The 24,009-nt window shown below is 45.8% G+C and overlaps 1 protein-coding gene across 1 annotated transcript in view; it reads right to left on the bottom strand.

Moving 5' to 3' along the window:
* The window catches only part of XRN2 (5'-3' exoribonuclease 2), an 85,909-nt gene extending 62,101 nt beyond the window's left edge, over positions 1 to 23,808 (bottom strand). The window contains exons 1-6 of the mRNA XM_038770320.1: positions 23,687 to 23,808; positions 4,297 to 4,424; positions 4,099 to 4,210; positions 3,379 to 3,490; positions 667 to 725; positions 500 to 589 (exon numbers count right to left, since the gene is read on the bottom strand). Of these exons, the coding sequence (XP_038626248.1) occupies positions 500 to 589; positions 667 to 725; positions 3,379 to 3,490; positions 4,099 to 4,210; positions 4,297 to 4,424; positions 23,687 to 23,761 (576 nt within the window). The 5' untranslated portion in view covers positions 23,762 to 23,808. The remainder of the gene's footprint in view (positions 1 to 499; positions 590 to 666; positions 726 to 3,378; positions 3,491 to 4,098; positions 4,211 to 4,296; positions 4,425 to 23,686) is intronic.
* Between the last annotated feature and the right edge of the window lie 201 nt (positions 23,809 to 24,009).

Here is a 24,009-nt window from a genome sequence, read left to right as displayed (position 1 = left end):
ATAGACATACCTAAGTGAAGAGCCAGTGAGTCCATAGTATTTACATGCGGAAAACTAATTAATGTAAAACTTAACCAGCTTACACCACCTGGCCACATTTTTAGGCATCTGGGTTGAGAAAGCCTACTGATTTACAAGCCAGTATTAAAGATTCGAAATCATTTCTGAGTAATTCTGAATAAATGTTAATTAAAATGCATCGGAATTTTCAGCATTTTTGAAAGCACTCCCAATTTCACTTTTGGCTACTTCTTCAAAATCATTCATTTAACACATGGACGTTTAAAGAATACAGCTCCTTTTGGGTGATGGAGGAAAATCTATCTCTTCAAAGAAAAACAGATATTTAAGCCATGCAATGCACCCCATTTTCAATAACGCTATGGCCTTTTCTTTTTGTCTGCTGCTAATGTTTATTATGGGGAAAAAAATACGTACACTGCTCAGCCACAGCACAGGAGACCCTAATCTTCTTCAAGCACCCAAATGTGAAACTTACCGTCAAATTTTTCCAACCTGGATCGTTATTTAAACGATCAGCAATGTAATAGCGAAGGCATTTAGCAAGATTGTCCATGAACTCTGTTCCCTAAAATGATAGAAGAAAAATAAATTAACCTGCCATTTAAGTGTTACCAATAGCCAGCAGAGTACAAGACTACTTACTGGTGTAATACAGTTGCTGTCAAATCTTTCTTTCACTTCTTCTGGAGGAAGATATCCACCTGTAAGGACAGCCAATAATTTTCCCCCATAAAAATATGGTAGGACATTAGAATGATTACAGAAATTCCCTGCTAAAGCTCAAACTGATCGAACCAACTTCCAGAAAAGCAACAGCAGTTCATCCTAGGATATCTATCTTACCCTTTAAAAAATATGGCAAGGCTACCACACATTAACAAGAGTATAACCCAATGTGATTCTACTGCCCCAATATGATTCTACTGCCCCTGAGGTGTTTTGTGAACATTAACGTGGTCTTCATCATCATCATCAATCGTATTTATTGAACGCTTACTGTGTGCAGAGCACTGTACTAAGCGCTTGGGAAGTACAAGTTGGCAACATATAGAGGCAGTCCCTACCCAACAGTGGGCTCACAGTCTAAAAGGGGTCTTCATGACACTCTGCTTACTTGTCCTTGGAACCTGGCTTCTAATCCCTGCTCCAACACTTGTCTGCTGGGTGACCTTGGGCGAGTCGCTTAACTTCCCTGTGCCTCAGTTACCTCATCTGTAAAATGGAGCTAGGAACTGTGACCAACCGGATTATCAGCGTGGCTCAGTGGAAAGAGCCTGGGCTTGGGAGTCGGGGGTCATGGGTTCTAATCCCAGCTCTGCCACTCGTCAGCTGTGTGACTTTGGGCAAGTGACTTCACTTCTCCGTGCCTCAGTTCCCTTGTCTGTAAAATGGGGATGAAGCCCGTGAAGCCCACGTGGGACAAACTGATCACCTTGTATACCGCCCAGTGCTTAGAACAGTGCTTCGCACATAGTAGGCGCTTAACAAATACCATCATTATTATTACCCCAGTGCTCAGTACAGCACCTGGCACATAGTATGTGCTTAAAGACCATTTTTAAAAAAGTAACCAAAAAGCCCTCATTTAGATTATTTCTGGAGGTTGTCAACCTCCAGACACTGGGACAACCTGAGGGAAGTGGGTACACGGGGATGACTGCCGGGAATGCTGGAAGTGATGCCCCAGAACTAGAAATACTGTGTCTGTGTCTGGACACAGACAGCCCAGCGAAGGATTAGGGAAGCAAAGTCCTTTAAACTATTTCTCCAGCAGTTCACTACCACAGTGTATGTATGGTGGATTTTCACATGCAAAGAGAGTTCTGACCATGGCACGGACCAGATAATACCTGCTGTTTCCTGGACCTTGACCCTTACTACCTCACTGGCCATTAAATCCCAAGTTGCAGTGAGAAGGGCAAACTGCTGTACAAACACTGGAGTGAAGCCTGAGAAACAAGCCACTTTGGACCCCACGAGCTCTATAAATCGAACACGGATGAGTGCGTGTGGATATCTATCACCTACCTCAGCGCTTAGAACAGTGTTTGACACATACGAAGTGCTTTACAAATATCTTTAAACAATAAAATAAAACACTAAGGGCCTGCACTCCTGGTATGAGCAGCTCTCCTCTTCTGGCAGCTAGCTTTGCAGGAGTGAAGCGGCAGAAATACACAAAAGCTGAAGCATGAGTTCTGTAAGTGCATTCTCTCTCCTACCTCCCCAAGAAGCTTAGCGATAAGATGTTTAGTTCATGCTGGTTCAGCAAATGTGCTAAAGGTAGTAAAGCATTAAAATTGGTCCTTCAAGCCCTTTTATTCTTACTAGATTTCACTCTGAGATAGCATGGTCTAGTTGGAAGGAGTAGTGGGCTGGAAAGCAGGCATCCTGACACTGCTTTAACCTGCTGTGAGACTTCAGGGCATGTCACCTAACCTACCTGTGCCTCAGTTTCTTAACAAAATAATAAATGATGCAAAGGCCACTCGGGTAAAAACAAAAGTGCTCACTGAAATCACCGTACTATTAGCATTTTATCACTCCGCAAGCAAACAATAGCAGTCGATTCATTAGATCAAAACCGGCTTTGTGATCAATCGCATTTATGGAGCGCTTACCACGTGCAGTGCACTGTACTAAGCACTTGAGAGAGTACACTACACAGAATTAGTAGACATGTTTCCTGCCCATAATAAGCTTACAATTTAGAAGAGGAGACAGACATTAACATCAACAAATAAGTAATTTACAATATCTAATTCAAAAATATCTACATAAATGCTGTGAGAAGAATATCAAGGTCATAGATTGAAGTGTGTAGACTCATGAAACTTCTCAAGAAGATAACTGTGCCTTCCGCTTTGTGCTGATGCGGAGATATCACCTTCTACCCCCAGACCACACTTATTTCTTTGGACCTTTTTTTATTGAATTTGTTAATAATAATGATGGTACTGCACTTACTATGTGCCAGGCACTTTACTAAGCACTGAGGTAGATACAAAATAATCAGGTTAGACACAATCCATGTTCCACATGGGGCTCCCAGTTTTAAACTCCCCTTTACAGATGAGGTAACTATGACACAGAAAAGTATCTTGCCCAAGGTCACACAGCAGACAAATGGCAGAGCTAGGATTAGAAACCAGGTCCTCTGGCTCCCAGGCCCACACTCTTTCCACTAGGCCACTATGCTTCTCTATCATCATCATCATCATCATTATTATGGTATTACTGCCACTACCAACATTTAGTTCTTGCATTAAAAACCAAACTGTTTAACCATTCGGCAGTCAGTCAGGCTGCCTAAATGAATTCCAACAATTCGAACCAGCTTTCGAATACGTTTACCTTTGGCCAAGATCTCTTCTCTTACTCGCTGTTTTTCCACTGTAGCTTCTGCTCCTTCCTTTGAGGCTCTGAACCTTCTGGAACGCTGCTGATTCATTTTAGCACGTGGAGCCTAAACAAACAGGTTGATTCGCATTATTCTACTTGCAGAACTCATGATTACAATGTCACGGTATTTTGAAGTGCTTCTGTTAGGGTTACTAACATTCAACTTGGGGATAAAAACAAATATTTGTATTTATACATTTGGCTTTGTACCCCTTGGGTACTTTGATACTTTCCCCAGCACTTATGCACTTGGCCTTATACGCGACTATTTCCTGTATATGTGATTTATATTAATGTCTGCCTCCCTCTATCAACGGTAGGTTCCTGGTGCGCAGGGATCACACCTACCAACTCTATGGTACTGTGCTTTCCCAAGCACTTAGTACAGTGCTCTGGATACTAAATAAACACCATTAATCAATTGATACTAAACCCAGAAAGCAAGTTACTTGGTTTTGTGTTGCATATACCCAAAACAACTCCCTACACTCCCCTGAAAAAAATCAAAACTCAAATCCTAATACGATACTCTTCTTTGATTCTGTCACTGTTTTATGCATCAAGATCAGTAGCACAATATCAAATTCACTATTTAACCTGGACACTAGAAATACTGCAAAATGTATCAAATAAGAACACAATACACTAAATGTGAATGTTTTAAACACTTACCACTCCATCTATTGCCATATAAAGAAGTCTTCTAGGTCTCACTATGTTGAAGAGTCTGTCAATATACTCAAAAATTGCCACCATCATTTCATCTTCATTTTTGGGTGCTGGTCTGCAGGGCAAAGCAAGCTAATTATTATGCAGATCATGCCAATAACATAACCTGGGACTGTGGCAATGATACTACAAATTACTTACTTGTCTTCAGGATGTGTGCATGGATGGATGATACCATTCATATCCAAATACAGATTATCAAACTCCACTTCATTTGGATTAGGTTTACTTGTATCAACTGGGATCTTGACACCGTTGCATTCTTTTGGCTGAGAAGAAAGCAACAATACTACATTGGCTGTCTCTTTCCAAAAATTATGATCAAAGCCTAGGTAGGGATATCTGTTTGTTTCTGGAAGGGATAATGGGAAAGAAGCTAGGAAACAAAGTACAGAGTCCCTCAGTATTTGGAGGAGACTGGCTAGAAACCCCCCCACTAATGAGGTTGTTGCAACTGTACTTTCCAAGCGCTTAGTGCAGTGCTCTGCACAAAGTAAGTGCTCAATAACTACGACTGAATTAATGAATGAATTTAAAGCCCTGGAGATTTTCAGGACTGCCCAGGCTATGCAGGGGAAGAGGGAGGTGACCAGCCAGCCAGGGAAACCAAAGGAACAGCAGACGGTTGGGGCTGGGGCTCAATGCTGAGGATGCTACAGGCACACCCAACTGAAAAAAGGCAAATCCGTGAACAAAGAAATTGGCACGTGCCAATGGACTAGTCTTACGATTTTAAGGGAAGCCTGGCAATCATAACTGCCTAAATTGCTGATTGGCTGGGACTCATCCATCTGTGTTTTCACTGGTAGGGTGGGAGTGTGTATGTCTGAGTACGAGAACATGAATCATGGACAATGCCATTACTGTACCAGACGAAGGATCCAACCAGCCCAGGGCTCTGTCTCTAATGGCATTCCTGGGATATTTAGAGGAAGTGAGTGGTGGTTATGGGGATGGACTTTTTATGTTCCCCAAATTCCCCACTATCACCTATTTATCCATTAATTTATCCCTACCTCCCCTCCCCACCCCACCTTTAAAAGCTATTTGTTAAGCACTTACTGTGTGCCAGAGACTGTACTAAGGACTGGGGTAGATACAAAATAATTGGGTTGGGCACAGTCCCTTTCCCACATAGGGCTCACAAACCTAAATCTGTGAGTAACTGAGGTACAGAGAAGTAACTCGCTCAAAGTCACCCAGCAGACAAGTGGCAGAACCTGGATTAAAACCCGGTCCTTCTTTCCACTAGGCCTCACTTCTTCTTTACCCTTCTTGAATCTACTGATATTTTCAGCTGGGTCAACTTCCTGGGGGAAAAGGAGACATATCAGGGTTTGGCAGCTCCAGAAACTGCCCCAGTAATGGATAATTCAAGGCAGTATGAGAACTAAAGAACTGTGGCAGTTAAATTCCCTTTTCCTACTTAAGGACTGGACAGAATTTTAATTTCCATTACACTAAAAAATTGGCAATTGGAATTATTGTCTATTCAGAAGTTCGTGTTTAACTGGTCCGCACTTCTCTGCTGGGCTGGAGTTGGTCACCCTGACCCTGTGAGAACTCCATATACTCACTCATCTCCCTTCAGCTGTGTGTATGGAGAACACAGCAGGGAGATGCCAATAGTTTTTTTGGCTGAAATGGCTATGCCAGGTCTCAGGATCTCCTTGATTCAGTACATATAAAAAGGCCTTACAATTACAACTACTCTGTAAATTGTTCTGAGATCAAGTTAACTCCCTTTTCAGACAAAATATCCCAAATTGAACCATTTAAGATGACCCACCGGATCAAAATCTCACACGCCAACTGAGAAAAGGTACTATACAGTCTTGATTTTTCAAATGATTAATAAAACATGATAAACATTTTCCTCAATCACTTGACATGAAAACTTCATCTTCACGGCTACTGAACCCTTCTCAACTTTCTTCACCTCTTTCAACTCCATTATTTTACTTCATCGGTCCCTAGAGACGCCCATGCCCACAAAGTCACCCACCCACAAAACGAACACCAAACACCCAAATTTTCAAACTCAAGCGTATGCGAGCTGATATATTCTAACTCACACTTACCTCTCCTAGAGCAAAGAGGAGCTTGCTGAATTTATTATCACTTAAGACACCTGCAAAAAAGTGACATGGTTTCTCTTAGCAACCAAAGTAGATCCACTTGTGTGAAGGAAATCCATGCCACTTTTTGCAGGTATTCAAATTATTCTAAAAACCATAGGACACCGTCAGGGTGTCCGTCTCCTCCACCCCACAGAGCGAAAGACTCTTTAGATGTTCAGTTTCAATTATCTGCACAATGGCAGCCCCTCCATCTATACTGGACACACAAGCAGAAGAAACCCGCAGGAAGAGTGACAGGGGAGTACAGGACCAGAAGACAGGATATGAGAACACTAAGAAAAACAGAGGGAGAGGGGATGGTAAAAAAAAAAAAAGGGATAGAGAATGAGAAGAAATTCACCAACCTAGGCATCAAATAGATATGTCTGTTGGTGATTTCTGAAGGTGAATTGGACAAGCCCCCAATTCCCCATACTCCCATTCCCTTCTGCATCACCCTTACACTTGGATTTGTACCCTTTCTTCACTCCACCCTCAGCCCCAAGGCACTTATGTACATATCCATACTGTATTCTAATGTCCGTCTCTCCAATCTAGACCATAAGCTGCTTGTGGGTAGGGAATGAGTCGATCAACTCTGTTGCACTGTACTCTCCCAGGCCTTAGGTAGTGCTCTGCACACGTTAAGCACTCAATAAATCCGACTGGCTGTGAAGCCAAGAATCGTAGAGCAGGAGCCGCCAGAAAATCCAATGCCAATGGAGTAATTCAAGATTTTAAGAGGACTCTGGCAGTCATCAATGCCTGGGTATATTTTCCTCCCTCTAGCTGGATGTTGGTACTGAGTTCATGCACCCGAGTGTTGCATCTTCCCCCATGTCCTCAATATAACACTTTTCCCACTGGTTTGGCAATATTCAGAAAAATCCAGAAACAGCTTCTGAACAGCTGTGGGTTGGGAAGGGCTTCTCTTTCCTCTTATCTCTATATCTAATAGCAACAGCTGCTATTTGCGCTGGTGCCAATCCAGGTTTGCCATTTAGGAGAGGTTTTTGGATCCAAGCAGCAAAAGCTCAGCGCTAGGACAGTCAGTCGTATTTACTGAGTGCTTACTGTGTGCAGGGCACTGTACTAAGTTCTTGGGAGAGTACCATGTAACAATAGACACATTCCCTGCCACACAAGCAGGTTACAGTCTAGAGGAGCAGGACAGAAGGCAATAAGGAGGAAGAAAAGCAGCATACAAGGGAAAGGAGGAGCAGTAAAGCAGCAGAAGTCAGTCCACAGTGTGAAAAAGGCCAAAGGTAGGAGGAAAGTGGAGGGCAGGAGTGGCAAAGAAGCAAAAAATGTGGGGAAAAGGGGAGAACAAATGAAAAGCAGAGTGCTGAGCATCCATAAAGGTACGTGAAAAAAACCTGAAGCAGAGAAAGCTCACAGATGATGCTAAAGAGGGAAAAGGGGAGCTAACATTAAAGAAAAATGGTTAGAAAGGAGGAGCTGAGACTCAGAGAAGCTCCCCAGGCCATCCCAATCAGCAAAAATGATTGAGGAAGGTAGCGGGGAAATGAAGAGCAGAAAATGTGGTGGAACAAACTTCAGGTGGAGGAAAAGGAAAGTTTAGAAGCAGAGAAAACCTCTTCCACCCCAGGAAAAAAGAAGGATGAGAAGGGAAGGTGATGGTTCCAGGGGATCCAAAACAGAGACAGGCAAACCCAATTAACCAAAAATGGCAAGAGCAACTGGGAGAGATTGCTTGGAAGCGATCCACATTCCACTGAAAAACTCTGTCCACCAGGCCAGCAAGCTACAAAACTGGGAGGGGAGAAGCAAAATAAAATTTAAAAAGAAAAAAAAATATCATCTGTAAATTCCACCCAACTCCACAAATGATTTCCTTTCTTCTGAACAATGGGAAGGGAACATTTCTGCTAATTCTGTTGTATTACACTCTCCCAAGCGCTTAGTACAGTGCTCTGCACATAGTAAGCGATCAATAAATACGACTGAAGACATAGAAAAAAAATTTACTAATTAGGTCTTTTTGTTGTTGGGATTTCCGTGTCTACCAACTCTTATGTTGTACTCTTCCAAGCCCTTAAAATGGGTAGGTCCACCAATCTTATTGTTAAATAATAAGCATATAAAATGTAATTGCTTTTCTAGTCACATTTTATAACGGTCAAGGCTTAAATGCCGGAAGCTGTTTATAGTTGTCTAGACATATCACTCACTTCTCCTTCATAGGGGCCATGAAAGAGCCAGAAACTTGAAAAAGATCCACTCCTTCCTCTTTATAGCCAAATGGCCACCACCCAGGCACTAGTCATATTCTGGCTAATAATAATAATTACCATTATTATTATTATTATTATGGCACTTACTTTATGCCAGACATCATACTAAGCGCTGGGGTGGATACAAGTAAATCAAGATGAACACAGTCCCTGTCCCACGTGGGGCTCACACTCTCTATCCCCATTTTACAGATGAGATAACTGAGGCCCAGAGAAGTGAAGTGACTTGCCCAAGGTCACACAGCAAACAAGTGACGGAGCTAGCTAGAAAATGTGTTATGGTTCACTAGCGCCTATGAAGCTAGCCAAAATGGTCTAATGGGTAAAGCACTGATTTGGGTCTTGGAAGACCTCAGTTCGTTTCATTTCCTGATTCTCCAAAAATGAAGAGCCCCAAAATGTTGTTATTCTTCCTCGTTAGACTCTAAGTCCCATGTGTTTAGTAAAGTGTGTGGCACATAAGTGTTTAATATAACAAAAATAATGATTATTATATCCTGGCTTGACTACTGTATCAGCCTGTTTGCGGATCTCCCAGCCTTCGGTCTCTCCCCTCTCCAGTCCAAGCTTCACTTTCAAAAACCCTGTTCTGCGCTTATCTCCCTACTCCTCCAAAACACCTCCCAATGGATGCCATTCCTCTCCGCATCAAGCAGAAACTCCACATCACTGGCTTTAGAGCACTCAATCTGCTCTCCCATAGCCCCTTCTTGACACAGTCTCCCTTCGTTTTAGAACTCTTTTCCCCTTTAAATCCAATAAACCACTGCTCTCCCCACCTTCAAGGCCCTTCTAAAGTCACATCTCCTCCACTAGCTTTCCCAGACTGACTGCTAATCTCTCTACTTTATAACCCTCAACTGTCATTTCACATTTTCATGCCACCTAAATATTTCAGTCCACACAACTCCCTGTAGCATAGATGTACATATCTTTATTCTTTTTACTGGCACGTAAACGAGGGTAGGATCACCTCTAATAATAATAATGGTATTTGTTAAAGCGCTTACTATGTGCAAAGCACTTTTCTAAGCCCTGGTACTCTCCCAAATGCTTAATAAAGTGCTCCGTACACAGTAGATGCTCAATAAATACTAAACATAACTGATTGATAATGGTATTTCAGCAGTGACTTTATGCAGAACATTGTATTGAGCGCTTTTTAAAATGAATTACACTCTAAATTTGCACAATTTGTAAACCAAAGCCCTCAAAAAATAATTCTTAATCAAACGCTTCACAACTTTCAGAGATGAGAAAGACTGCCACTTTCCCATCTTGTGCTTTTCAAGTCAATAATGGAATTTTTTGAGGAAATTTTCCCGGCTCAATTCAGTACTTTATTCACTTGAAATCACTGTTAAACACTGAGCTAACTGAGCTGCTGGATTGTACACTCCCTTTCCCCTAGCAGAATAGCATGACAAGGAGACAAAGTCGATCAGTAGGATACTCTGAAACAGTTTCTACAGGAACTTCCCCAAAAAACTACCAGCAAGGGCCTCAGGAAACTAGGCATGTGTTCTTCCACTTCCCCCGTCTCTAGGAAAAGTGCCTTTTCCATACAACTCCTGATCTTTCCACCCTATTATTGTCCTTTCCCTCCCTCAAGCCTAATGACTCCCTGATCTGCTTTCTGGCCCAAGAGGCTTTATACTTCCCAACCTCCTTGTATTGAACAATTGTGGAGAGAGAGAGAGAGAGAGAGAGAGATGAGTTTGTGAATGAATGCTCTGGACCAAAGTTTTAAAATGAAAAATTCACAAAAACTTCAGTTTCATTTTTCTCTTTATCCTAGGTTAGCAAGCACGGGAATGTCATACTGGGTTCAGCGATCCAAGGTCACGCCCATATCGTGTCTCTGACCTGGAACTCCCTTTCCCATTCATATCGGACATATCATCTCTTTCCACCTTCCAAACCTTATTAAAATCACATCTCCTCCAAGAGGGCTTCCCTGACCTCTGCTACTTCGTCTCCCTTCTGTGTTGCCCTTGCATTTGAATTTATCCAACCCACCCTCAGCCCCACAGCACTTATGCACACATTTGTGGGGGTACGCCCACATTTGTATTTTTTAATGTGTCTCTCCCCCTCTAGACCATAAGCTCCTTATGGGCAGGGAACATATTTACCATACTCTTCCAAGCGTTTAGTACAGTACTCAGCACACTGTAAGCAATCAAATATGACTGACTGAGATGAGCAAAGTTGGGAGTCCAACTCAAACAGTCTTAGATTTAACCTTAACCCTAATTAGTGGGGATACTTATTAAGGGCAGTATTCCAGGTGTGGATTTAACATATTTTCCCCATTTCAAAATCGATGTGTGCCTCATTTAAAATACTATAGTGTCTAACATGCCAGGAATTAATCTTGTCTAATCACATGTAATTTATAATCATGTCTCAGTATCCAATTAGCATGACCACTCATACAATCCAATCAATCAGTGGTATTCAATGAGTTCCTGAGTGCTAAGATGCACTAAGAACTTTAGTTTACTGTTCTAGTAAAAACCTACTGGTTTCTTTTAATAATTGTAGACGTTGTCTATGAATTCACTCCACAATGAAATCCTTAAGAAGAGATTCCTTTTAAGACGAACCTTGAAGATAAAAATGCTTTTCCAATGCACACCAACCAGGCACGGCTAGATTACTGCAGGGGCTCATGAGATTTACACCCCAGTCCTCAGGCTCAAGAGGGTCTGTGGGAATGCGGGAGCTCATGTGCCCCCCACTGATGTGTTATACTCATTCATTCAATCGCATTTATTGAGCACTTACTGAGTGCAGAGCACTGTACTACGCATAATGAGGTCCTGTTGAGAAGTGCCTCTATCCAATGCGTTTCTACCATTACCTTCCTTCTCAGTGGTATTTACTGAATGCTTACTGTGTGCACGGCACCGTAGTAAGAGTTTGGCAGACTAAAAATAATAATAATTATGGTATTAAGTGCTTACTGTATGCCAGGGACTGTACTAAGTGCTGGGATGGATACAAGCAAATTGGGCTGGACACAGTCCCTGTCCCACGTGGGGCTCACAGTCTCAATCCCCACTTTACAGATGAGGGAACTGAGGCCCAGAGAAGTGAAGGAACTTGTACAAAGTCACACAGCAGACAAGTAGCAGATCTGGGATTAGAACCCATGACCTTCCGACTCCCAGGCCCGTATGCTCTAGCCACTGCACCACGCTGCTTCTCCCAATGAAACAAAGTTGATAGACATATTCCCTGTCCACAACCAGCTTACAGTCTAGAGGACAACCTTGCCATTTTCCTCACCAGGGGCTACTGCTGCTCCCACCATCTTCCATGCCCGCAGTGCCACCACGGGCATCACCTCCCAGCTTTCATCTGTGACAGGTGCCTGGGCCACCAGGACCACAGTGTCTCACATCACTATGGTCACAGCCGCAGCCCCTGGGGCATAGGCCGGGATGCCACCCTTGAAGCCGCCAGCCAGCATTTCCCAGCCTGCCACGGCTCGTTGGGTCCCAAGAGCCTTGCCATCCCCAACCTTCTCATGCCCCTGAAAAAGAACCTGGAGGCACTGGCGGGAGTGCGTGCGTGCGTTTTCTCTCCCCCTCCCTCCGGGCTCGCATCTCCTCCTGCCTTCAGGACATCTCCATCTGGATGTCTGCCCGCCACCTAAAGCTCAACATGTCGAAGACTGAGCTCCTTGTCTTCCCTCCCAAACCTTGTCCTCTCCCTGACTTTCCCATCTCTGTTGACGGCACTACCATCCTTCCCGTCTCACAAGCCCGCAACCTTGGTGTCATCCTCGACTCCGCTCTCTCATTCACCCCTCACATCCAAGCCATCACCAAAACCTGCCGGTCTCACCTCCACAACATTGCCAAGATCCACTCTTTCCTCTCCATCCAGACCGCTACCCTGCTCGTTCAAGCTCTCATCCTAGCCCGTCTGGATTATTGTATCAGCCTCCTCTCTGATCTCCCATCCTCCTGCCTCTCCCCACTTCAATCCATACTTCACGCCACTGCCCGGATTGCCTTTGTCCAGAAACACTCTGGGCATGTTACTCCCCTCCTCAAAAATCTCCAGTGGCTACCAATCAATCTGCGCATCAGGCAGAAATTCCTCACCCTGGGCTTCCAGGCTGTCCATCCCCTCGCAGCCTCCTACCTCACCTCCCTTCTCTCCTTCTCCAGCCCAGCCCGCACCCTCCGCTCCTCTGCCGCTAATCTCCTCACCATGCCTCGTTCTCTCCTGTCCCTCCATCGACCCCCGGCCCACGTCCTCCCCCGGGCCCAGAATGCCCTCCCTCTGCCCACCCGCCAAGCTAGCTCTCTTCCTCCCTTCAAGGCCCTACTGAGAGCTCACCTCCTCCAGGAGGCCTTCCCAGACTGAGCCTCCTCCTTCCTCTCCCTCTCTTCCCCCTCTCCATCCCCCCCGCCTTACCTCCTTCCCTTCCCCACAGCACCTGTATATATGTATATATGTTTGTAGATATTTATTACTCTATTTTACTTGTACATATTTATTCTACTCATTTTATTTTGTTTATATGTTTTGTTTTGTTCTCTGTCTCCCCCTTCTAGACTGTGAGCCCACTGTTGGGTAGGGACCGTCTCTAGATGTTGCCAACTTGTACCTCCCAAGCGCTTAGTACAATGCTCTGCACACAGTAAGCGCTCAATAAATACGATTGAATGAATGAATAAAGGGTTTTAAAGCAGGGGAGGGCCTTAGTCTGGGGAACTTGCCAGAATAGGGGCATGTCACGGTGTGAATGTACCATCATGTGACACCACACGGATCATATGGGGACCTCAGGGGATCCTCAAACCCCAGGCCAGAAATCACTCCTGGACCCAGCTCTCTAACCAGTTATGAGTTGGGTGCACGCACAAAAGTTATATCTGGCTTCAATATTCGAGCTTGAATTATAAAAGTACCTGCGGTAACAGTACCCTTCAATTCTCCCCAAACCTACATTTAGATCGCTTTAAGTTTTTTAAAGAATATGAGAACTTACCTTAAAGACAGTTCAATATACCATTTATAACATCTTTATGGATGGATCATCTTCAAAAGAACACTAACTACATAAATGTACTACATCAGTGGGAATTGGCTTTAAACTGTAACTAAAATATAAATTCTAAAATATGCATTTTAAACTCTCAGCATCCCTCTAAATTAAAACTTTTCACCAATTCTAACTAGAAGAGCCAACCAAATTTTGACACCCTAAATTTAAGAAATCTAAGCTCCCCTATCTTCTCCCACTCCCTTCTGCGTCACCCTGACTTGCTCCCTTCCCATCCCCATGGCACATATGTATATATCTGTAATTTATTTATGTATGTATATTAATGTCTGTCTCCCCCTCTAGATTGTGAGCTCACTGTGGGCAGGGAATATGCCTCCTGTCATACTGTACTCTCTCAAGTGCTTAGTCCAGCAATGCTGCACAAAGTAAACGCTCAATAAATATGACTGAATGAAGGAATTTATGACGCAAAGTTTTTGGTTTTTTTTTTATCCTAGAACCTGTTCTGAACTTACTTCACCTTAAGACTGGGTTGCTCACTCACTGTACTTTTCTTCCCTCAACTTTACTGAAAATTAATGCTATCACATGGCAGAGGAAAAGTAGCCTTTGACAAGGAACACTCTGTACAAGGTCTCCTAAATTCCAGAATTTAATTCACCCCATCTTCAGCCTCCCAGAACTTATGTACACATTTGTAATTTCTTTCGATGGATGTCTCCCCCGCCCCGTCCCTTGTGGGAAGGGAACAATGTCTCCCAACTCTGCTACACTGTACTCTCCCAAGAGCTTAGTATAGTGCTCTGCAGACAGTAAGGGCTCAATGAATACCACTGAATGACCCAATATGCGTATTTTGTTTCCAACTTTCAATAGATTTCTTAGTTCCTTCAGACTGGGTTGCACTGCATTCATTTCTGGTTGCAGAAGTCACTGAATGTCCTACAAAAAGATCATGTGAAAATGGGCTGGAAGTGTTGCTATCAACAAGAGTTATGAAGCGATTTCTCCATCAGACTGAGAAACGAGAACTTAGATCTTCACCATTTCAGATAAATAAAGGCTGCCATCTCCCTTGGAAATTTCAGCTTCTCTCCAACGGAACGTGCAAAGTATTTTCTTAGTCTAGTCTCAAACTAAAATAGAAAATCCCGTAGATTGGGGCTTTGTCCCAGTCCTGTACTCTCCCGGGCATTTGTAACAGTGCTCCGGACACAGCAATATCACTTACTGACTGCCACGGCAGAATGCAATTCAACATTGCCGCCAAGTAAAAACCTAAACATTACTGAAAACTTTTTCAATACCAAATCTAACATGCTCCCAATGGCCATGCAACAGAAGGCTTGGGGTATAATAATAATAACGATGGCATTTGTTAAGTGCTTACTATGTGCAAAGCACTGTTCTAAGTGCTGGGGGGATACATGGTGATCACGTTGTCCCATGTGGGGCTCACAGTCTTAATCCCCATTTTACAGATGAGGTAACTGAGGCTCAGAGAATCAATCAATCAATCAATCGTATTTATTGAGCGCTTACTGTGTGCAGAGCACTGTACTAAGCGCTTGGGAAGTACAAGCTGGCAACATATAGAGACAGTCCCTACCCAAGAGTGGGCTCACAGTCTAGAAGGGGGAGACAGAGAACAAACCCAAACATACTACCAAAATAAAATAAATAGAATAGATAGGTACAAGTAAAATAAATAAATAAATAAATGAATAGAGTAATAAATATGTACAAACATATATACATATATACAGGTGCTGTGGTGAAGGGAAGGAGGTAAGATGCGGGGGATGGAGAGGGGGATGAGGGGGAGAGGAAGGAAGGGGCTCAGTCTGGGAAGGCCTCCTGGAGGAGGTGAGCTCTCAGTAGGGCCTTGAAGGTAGGAAGAGAGCTAGTTTGGCGGATGGGCAGAGGGAGGGCATCCCAGGACCGGGGGAGGACGTGGGCCGGGGGTCGATGGCAGGACAGGAAGGCTGAGTAGGTGCGAATGAGGTTGTCGTTAATGTAACTTGGTGATAACAAGGGCCTTTTTCCCGGGGAGAGTCAGTCAGGACCGGACCGGGAAGGGGGCTTGGGGGGCAGAGAAGTTAAGTGACTTGCCCAAGGTCACACAGCAGACATGTGGCAGATCCGGGATTCAGACCCCGGGTATAAATGAACACCACCACCAGGAATTAGTATCACGGGCAAACAGGATTAAAAGCACCGAGTTGCTTTTCGGTGAGGGCTAAATTGGATTCACATGATTTATAAACCAAGGGGAGGCTAACAACCTGCAGGAGACGAACCTAATATAGGAGCCTGTTCCTTGCCTTCCTTGTTTGCTGGCAGCCCCAGACTGTGAGCCCTATGTGGGGCAACCTGATTTCCTTGTATTTACCCCAGTGCTTAGAACAGTGCTTGGCACATAGAAAGCGCTTAACAAATACCATCATTATTATTATTACACAGAGGGTCTGCGGTGTGAAAGGTCTCCAGTCACCTAAGCCCTTCTGAGGTGGGATCATTCTCCATTCCAAGAAAGTGACAAGGGGAGGGCTCTTTTGAATGATGGTATTTGTTAAGCACTTACAGTGTGCCACGCACTGTACTAAGCGCTGGGGTGGATACAGGCAGATCAAGTTGGACACAGTCCCTGTCCTACGTGAGGCCTCAGTCTCAATCCCCACTTTACAGATGAGGTCACTGAGGCACCGAGTCCTGAAGTGCCTTGCCCAAGGTCACACAGCAAACAGGCAGTGGAGTTGGGATTAGAGAGCCCTTCTGACACCCAGGCCTGTGCTCTATATCCACTATGCCATGAAATTACATCTCCAGGGGCCCTTCCCCGATTAGTTTCCTTCTAGACTGTGAGCCCACTGTTGGGTAGGGACCGTCTCTAGATGTTGCCAACTTATACTTCCCAAGCGCTTAGTACAGTGCTCTGCACACAGTAAGCGCTCAATAAATACGATTGATTGATCTCCCTAATCTCCGCCAACAACCTCATCAGGCCTCCCACGCCACCCAAGTGCCTAAATTCTCACAATCCCACGTGGCACTTTCATTCTTTCATTCATTCAATTATTTCATTCATTCAATCGTATTTATCGAGCGCTTACTGTGTACAGAGCACTGTACTAAGCGCTTGGGAAAGTACAATACAGCAATAGAGAGATGATCCCTGCCCGCAATGAGCTCACAGTCTGGGGTGGGGTGGGCACTTAAGTACCTCTTTATTATTAATTGCATTTATTGAGCTATTACTGGGTGCAAAGCACTGTACTAAGCACTTGGGAGAGTAAAGAAGCAGCGTGGCTCAGTGGAAAGAGCATGGGCTTTGGAGTCAGTGGTCATGGGTTCAAATCCCGGCTCTGCCAATTGTCAGCTGTGTGACTTTGGGCAAGCCACTACAGTGCTTTGCACATGGTAAGCGCTTAATAATCAATCAATCAATCAATCAATCGTATTTATTGAGCGCTTACTGTGTGCAGAGCACTGTACTAAGCGCTTGGGAAGTACAAGTTGGCAACATATAGAGACAGTCCCTACCCAACAGTGGGCTCACAGTCTAAAAGGGGGAGACAGAACAAAACCAAACATACGAACAAAATAAATGTACAAGCAAAATAAATAAATAAATAAATAAATAAATAGAGTAATAAATATGTACAAACATATATACATATAAACAGGTGCTGTGGGGAAGGGAAGGAGGTAAGATGGGGGCATGGACGAGGGGGAGAGGAAGGAAGGGGCTCAGTCTGGGAAGGCCTCCTGGAGGGGGTGAGCTCTCATTAGGGCCTTGAAGGGAGGAAGAGAGCTAGCTTGGCGGATGGGCAGAGGGAGGGCATTCCAGGCCTGGGGCATGACGTGGGCCGGGGGTCGATGGCGGGACAGGCGAGAACAAGGCACGGTGAGGAGATTAGCGGCAGAGGAGCGGGAGGGTGCGGGATGGGCTGGAGAATGAGAGAAGGGAGGTGAGGTAGGAGGGGGTGAGGTGATGGACAGCCTTGAAGCCCAGGGTGAGGAGTTTCTGCCTGATGCGCAGATTGATTGGTAGCCACTGGAGATTTTTGAGGAGGGGAGGAACATGCCCAGAGCGTTTCTGGACAAAGACAATCCGGGCAGCAGCATGAAGTATGGATTGAAGTGGGGAGAGACATGAGGATGGGAGATCAGAGAGAAGGCTGATGCAGTAGTCCAGACGGGATAGGATGAGAGCTTGAACGAGCAGGGTAGCGGTTTGGATGGAGAGGAAAGGGCGGATCTTGGCAATGTTGTGGAGCTGCGAACAGAATTAGCAGACAGGTTCCCTGCCCAAAACGAGCCTACAATCTAGAGGGGGAGACAGACATCAATATAAAGAAATAACTTAGAATACTCAATTTTTTAAAATGCTGTGGGACTGAGGGTGGGGATGAATAAAGTCCTCTAGACTGTAAACCGGGTCGTGAATGTCTGAATCGCAGTTTTGCCTGAATTTCAACACGGCCCTCCCAAATGATGAGTCAACGCTCGAGGAGTCAGAGACAGGGGAATGGCAAATAATAGTAATAATGATGGCATTTTTTAAGCACTTACTATGTGCAAAGCACTATTCTAAGTGCTGGGGAGGTTACAAGGTGATCGGGCTGTCCTACGGGGGGCTCACAGTCTTAATTCCCATTTTACAGATTATTATTATTATTATTATTATTATTATTCTCTGGGCCTCAGTTACCTCATCTGTAAAATGGGGATTGACTGTGAGCCCTCCGTGGGACAACCCGGTCACCCTGTAACCTCCCCAGTGCTCAGAACAGTGCTTTGCACATAGTAAGTGCTTAATAAATGTCATTATTATTACTATTATTACAATATAATATCAGACACATTCCCTGGCCCCACCAAGCTCACAGAAGCAGCATGGTGTAGTGGCTAGAGAAGCAACATGGCTCAGTGAAAAGAGCCCGGGCTTTGGAGTCAGAGGTCATGGGTTCAAATCCCGCTCCAATTCATTCATTCAATCGCATTTATTGAGCGCTTACTGTGTGCAAAGCACTTTACTAAGCGCTTGGGAAGTACAAGTTGGCAACATATAGAGACAGTCCCTACCCAGCAGTGGGCTCAACTGTCAGCTGTATGACTTTGGGCAAGTCACTTCACTTCTCTATGCCTCAGTTACCTCACTGTAAAACGGGGTTTAAGACTTTGAGCCTCCCGTGGGACAACCCGATCACCTTGTAATCTCCCCAGCGCTTAGAACAGTGCTTTGCACATAGCGCTTAATAAATGCCATCATCATTATTATTATTATAGAGCCTGGGGCTGGGAGTCAGAGTCATGGGTTCTAATCCCGGCTACACCACTTGTCTGCTGTGTGATCTCGGGCAAGTCACTTCATTTCTCTGGGCCTCAGTTGCCTCATCTGTAAAACGGGGATGGAGACTGTGAGCCTCACATGGGACAGGGCATATGTCTAACCCGATTTGCCTGCAACCACCCCAGCGCTTAGTACAGCACTCGACACATAGTAAGCGCTTGGCGAATATCATCATCATTAATACCATCATCCTTCCTCTGCCTCTGTACTTAATGAGAGTGAAAAGGCCTCAAGGGCGGGGGAGTCCGGATGCTGGTTCATTCATTCATTCAATCGTACTTACTGAGCGTTTACTGTGTGCAGAGCACTGTACTATGCGCTTGAAAAGTACAAGTCGGCAACAGAGACAATCCCTACCCAACAACGGGCTCACAGTCTAGAAGGGGGGAGACAGACAACAAAACAAGACCCGAGCGCGCGGTACGGCATTTCGCACACGAGGCCGACCGATGCAGAACGGTCACGAGAAGCAGTGTGGCTCAGCGGAAAGAGCGCGGCCTTGGAAGTCAGAGGTCATGGGTTCTAATCCCGCCTCCGCCACTTGTCTGCTGGGTGACCTTGGGCAAGCTCCTTCACTTCTCTGGCCCTCAGTTCCCGCTGCGTGGCTCAGTGCAAAGAGCCCGGGCTTGGGAGTCAGAGGCCATGGGTTCAAATCCCAGCACCGCCCCTTGTCAGCCGTGTGACTTTGGGCAAGTCAATTCACTTCTCCGGGCCTCAGTGACCTCATCTGTAAAACGGGGATGAAGACTGTGAGCCCCACGTGGGATAACCTGATCGCCTTGTATCCCCCCCAGCGCTCAGAACGGCGCTTGGCACATAGTAAGCGCTTAACAAATACCATCATTGTTATTATTAAAACGGGGATGAAGACTGTGAGCCCCACGTGGGACAACCTGATCACCTTGTATTCACCCCAGCGCTTAGAACAGCACTTGGCACATAGTAAGTGCTCAACAAATACCATTAATCTTATTATTACTATTAAAACGGGGATGAAGACTGTGAGCCCCACGTGGGACAACCTGATCACCTTGTATGTACCCCGGCGCTTAGAATAGTGCTTGGCACATAGTAAGCGCTTAACAAATATAATCGTTATTATTATTATTATTATTAAAACGGGGATGAAGACTGTGAGCCGCACGTGGGACAACCTGATCACCTTGTATCCACCCCAGCGCTTGGCACATAGTAAGCGCTTAACAAATACCATCATTATTATTATCATTATTAAAACGGGGATGAAGACTGTGAACCCCAGGTGGGAAAACCTGACCACCTTGTATCCCCCCCAGTGCTAAGAACGGTACTTTGCACATAGTAAGCGCTTAATAAATTCCATTATTATTATTATCAGCCCCCCTCCCCCCACGTGGGACAACCTGATCACCTTGTATGTACCCCAGCGCTTAGAACGGTGCTTGGAACATAGTAAGCGCTTAACAAATGCCATCGTCAATTATTATTATTATTAAAACGAGGATGAAGACTGTGAGCCCCACGTGGGACAACCTGACCACCTTATATCCCCCCAGTGCTTAGAACGGTGCTTGGCACATAATTAGCGCTTAACAAATACCATTATTATTATTAAAACGGGGAAGAAGACTGAGCTCCACGTGGGACAACCTGATCACCTTGTATGTACCCCAGGGCTTAGAACCGTGCTCGGCACATCAATCAATCAATCGTATTTATTGAGCACTTACTGTGTGCAGAGCACTGTACTAAGCGCTTGGGAAGTACAAGCTGGCAACATAGCGCTTAACAAATACCATCATTATTATTATTAAAACGGGGAAGAAGATTGAGCTCCACGTGGGATAACCTGATCACCTTGTATGTACCCCAGCGCTTAGAACCGTGCTTGGCACATAGTCAGCGCTTAACAAATACCATCATTATTATTATTAAAACGGGGATGACGACTGTGAGCCCCACGTGGGACAACCTGACCACCTTGTATCTCTCCCAGCGCTTAGAACGGTGCTCGGCACATAGTCAGCGCTTAACAAATACCATCATTATTATTATTAAAACGGGGAAGAAGACTGAGCTCCACGTGGGACAACCTGATCACCTTGTATGTACCCCAGCGTTTAGAACAGTGCTTGGCACATGGTAAGCGCTTAACAAATACCATCGTTATTATTCTTAAAACGGGGATGAAGACTGTGAGCCCCACGTGGGACAAGCTGATCACCTTGTATCCACCCCAGCGCTTGGCACATAATAAGCGCTTGACAAATACCATCATTATTTTTAACATTATTAAAACGGGTATGAAGACTGAGCCCCACGTGGGCTCCACGTGGGCCCCACCTGATCACCTTGTATGTACCCCAGCATTAGAACGGTGCTTGGCACATAGTAAGCGCTTAACAAATACCATTATTCCTCTTATTAAAGCGGGGATAAAGACCGTGAGCCCCACGTGGGACAACCTGAAGACTTTGCATGCAGCGCTCAGAACAGTGCAGGGCGCAAAGTAAGCGTTTACGAAATGCCGTCGTTATTACTGTTAATCTAGCAGCGTTTCGCACAGGAGGAGGAGGAGGAGGAGGAGGAGGAAGGCGCGGGGGGGGGGAGGGGGGGGGAGGGAAGGAGCCGGGTCGGTCCTGCGGGCGGAAGGGGCCCGGGCCGCGGCCGGTCATTCATTCATTCACTCATTCATTCATTCATATTTATTGAGCGCTTACTGTGTGCAGAGCACCGTACTACGCGCTTGGGAAGTACAAGTTGGCAACATACAGAGACGGTCCCTACCCAACTGTGGGCTCACAGTCTAGAAGGGGGAGACAGAGAACAAAACCAAACATATTAACAAAATAAAATAAATTGAATAGATATGTACAAGTAAAGTAAATAGAATGATAAATACGTACAAACGTATATACAGCTGCTGTGGGGAGGGGAAGGAGGTAAGGCGGGGGCTCAGTGTGGGAAGGCCTCCTGGAGGAGGTGAGCTCTCAGTAGGGCCTTGAAGGGAGGAAGAGAGCTAGCTTGGCGGATGGGCAGAGGGAGGGCATTTAATTCTATTTATTCTGACGATTTTGACACCCATCTCCATGCTTTGTTTTGTTGTCCATCTCCCCTTCTAGACTGTGAGCCCGCTGTTGGGTAGGGGCCGTCTCTCTACGTTGCCAACTTGTAGTTCCCAAGCGCTCAGTACAGTGCTCTGCACACAGTAAGCGCTCAATAAACACAACTGAATGAATGAATGAATGGGTCCCCGCGCCCAGCAAGGGAATCAATCAATCAATCATATTTATTGAGCGCTTACTGTGTAGAGAGCACTGTACTAGGCGCTTGGGAAGTACAAGTTGGCAACATAGAGAGACGGTCCCTACCCAACAATGGGCTCACAGTCTAAAAGAGAAGACATACAATGATCTAGACTGTGAGCCCACTGCTGGGTAGGGACCGTCTCTCTATGTTGCCAACTTGTAGCTCCCAAGCGCTCAGTACAGTGCTCTGCACACAGTAAGCGCTCAATAAGAATGAATGGGTCCCCGCGCCCAGCAAGAGAAGACATACAATGACTTAGACTTAGAGAAGCAGCGTGGCTCAGTGGAAAGAGCCCGGGCTTTGGAGTCAGAGGTCATGGGTTCGAATCCCGGCTCCACCCCAAGTCTGCCGTGTGACCGTGGGCAAGTCACTTAACTTCTCTGAGCCTCAGTTACCTCCTCTGTAAAAATGGGGATTAAGACCGTGAGCCCCACGTGGGACAACTTGATCACACTGTATCCCCCCCGGCGCTTAGGACAGTGCTTTGCACATAGTAAGCGCTTAACAAATGCCATTATTAATTAATTAATTAATTAGACTGTGAGTCCACTGTTGGGTAGGGACTGTCCCTATATGTTGCCAACTTGGACTTCCCAAGCGCTTAGTCCAGTGCTCTGCACACAGTAAGCGCTCAATAAATACGACTGAATGAATGTGTGTGTGGAGGAAGAAGGATGTATGTGTTGAAGAAGCAGCGTGGCTCAGCGGAAAGAGCCGGGGCTTTGGAGTCACAGGTCATGGGTTCAAATCCCGGCTTCGCCATTGTCAGCTGGGTGGCTTTGGGCGAGCCACTTCGCTTCTCCGGGCCTCAGTTCCCTCATCTGTAAAATGGGGATGAAGACTGTGAGCCCCCCGTGGGACAACCTGATCATCCTTGTAACCTCCCCAGCGCTTAGCACATAGTAAGCGCTTAATAAATGCCGTCATTCATGATTGGAGGGAGGGTAATCGAGAGCAGGGGGAGGCCGCGGGCCGGGCGAGGAGGAGGCCCGGTGAGGAGATTAGTGGGCGAGCCTTCACTGTTGGGTAGGGACTGTCTCTATAGGTTGCCACCTTGTACTTCCCAAGCGTTTAGTACAGTGCTCTGCACACAGTAGGCGCTCAATAAATACGACTGATTAATCAATCATATTTATTGAGCGCTTACTATGTGCAGAGCACTCTACTAAGCGCTTGGGAAGTACAAGTTGGCAACCTATAGAGACAGTCCCTACCCAACAGTGGGCTCCCAGTCTAAAAGGGGGAGACAGAGAACCAAACCAAACATACTAACAAAATAAAATTAATAGAATAGATAGGTACAAGTAAAATAAATAGAGTAATAAATATGTACAAATATATATCCATATATACAGGTGCTGTGGGGAAGGGAAGGAGGTAAGATGGGGGGGGTGGAGAGGGGGGCGAGGGGGTGAGGAAGGAAGGGGCTCAGTGTGGGAAGGCCATGATGATGATGATGATGGTGGTGGGCGGGCGGTCCTACCTTCTCCTCCACGCAGCTGACGACGATGGACGGGTATTTGCGGCTGAGCCAGCGGAAAAACGCCGGCACTCCCATGGCCGCCGACACCGCACGGGCCGACCGACCGACCGACTGAAGGGCCGGGCGTCGAGGCGCTGAGGGGAGAGGAGACGAGACGGGACGGAAGGAGCGGCCCGCCAGACGGGCTTCCGCCCGCGGGGGGCGACGGGAAGGGTGACGTCACCGCACCGCCCGCCCCAGCCCCGCCCCGCCCCGCCCCGCGCGGGCCTGAGGCGGGGAGAGGGGGGAGAGGGAGGGGACGGGCTGATTAATAATAATAATAA

Source organism: Tachyglossus aculeatus, chromosome 1 (genome assembly GCF_015852505.1).
Source record: "Tachyglossus aculeatus isolate mTacAcu1 chromosome 1, mTacAcu1.pri, whole genome shotgun sequence".
Taxonomy (NCBI): Eukaryota; Metazoa; Chordata; class Mammalia; order Monotremata; family Tachyglossidae; genus Tachyglossus; species Tachyglossus aculeatus.
Note: the sequence above shows the minus strand (reverse complement) of the source record. Positions and strands in the feature narration are given on the sequence as shown.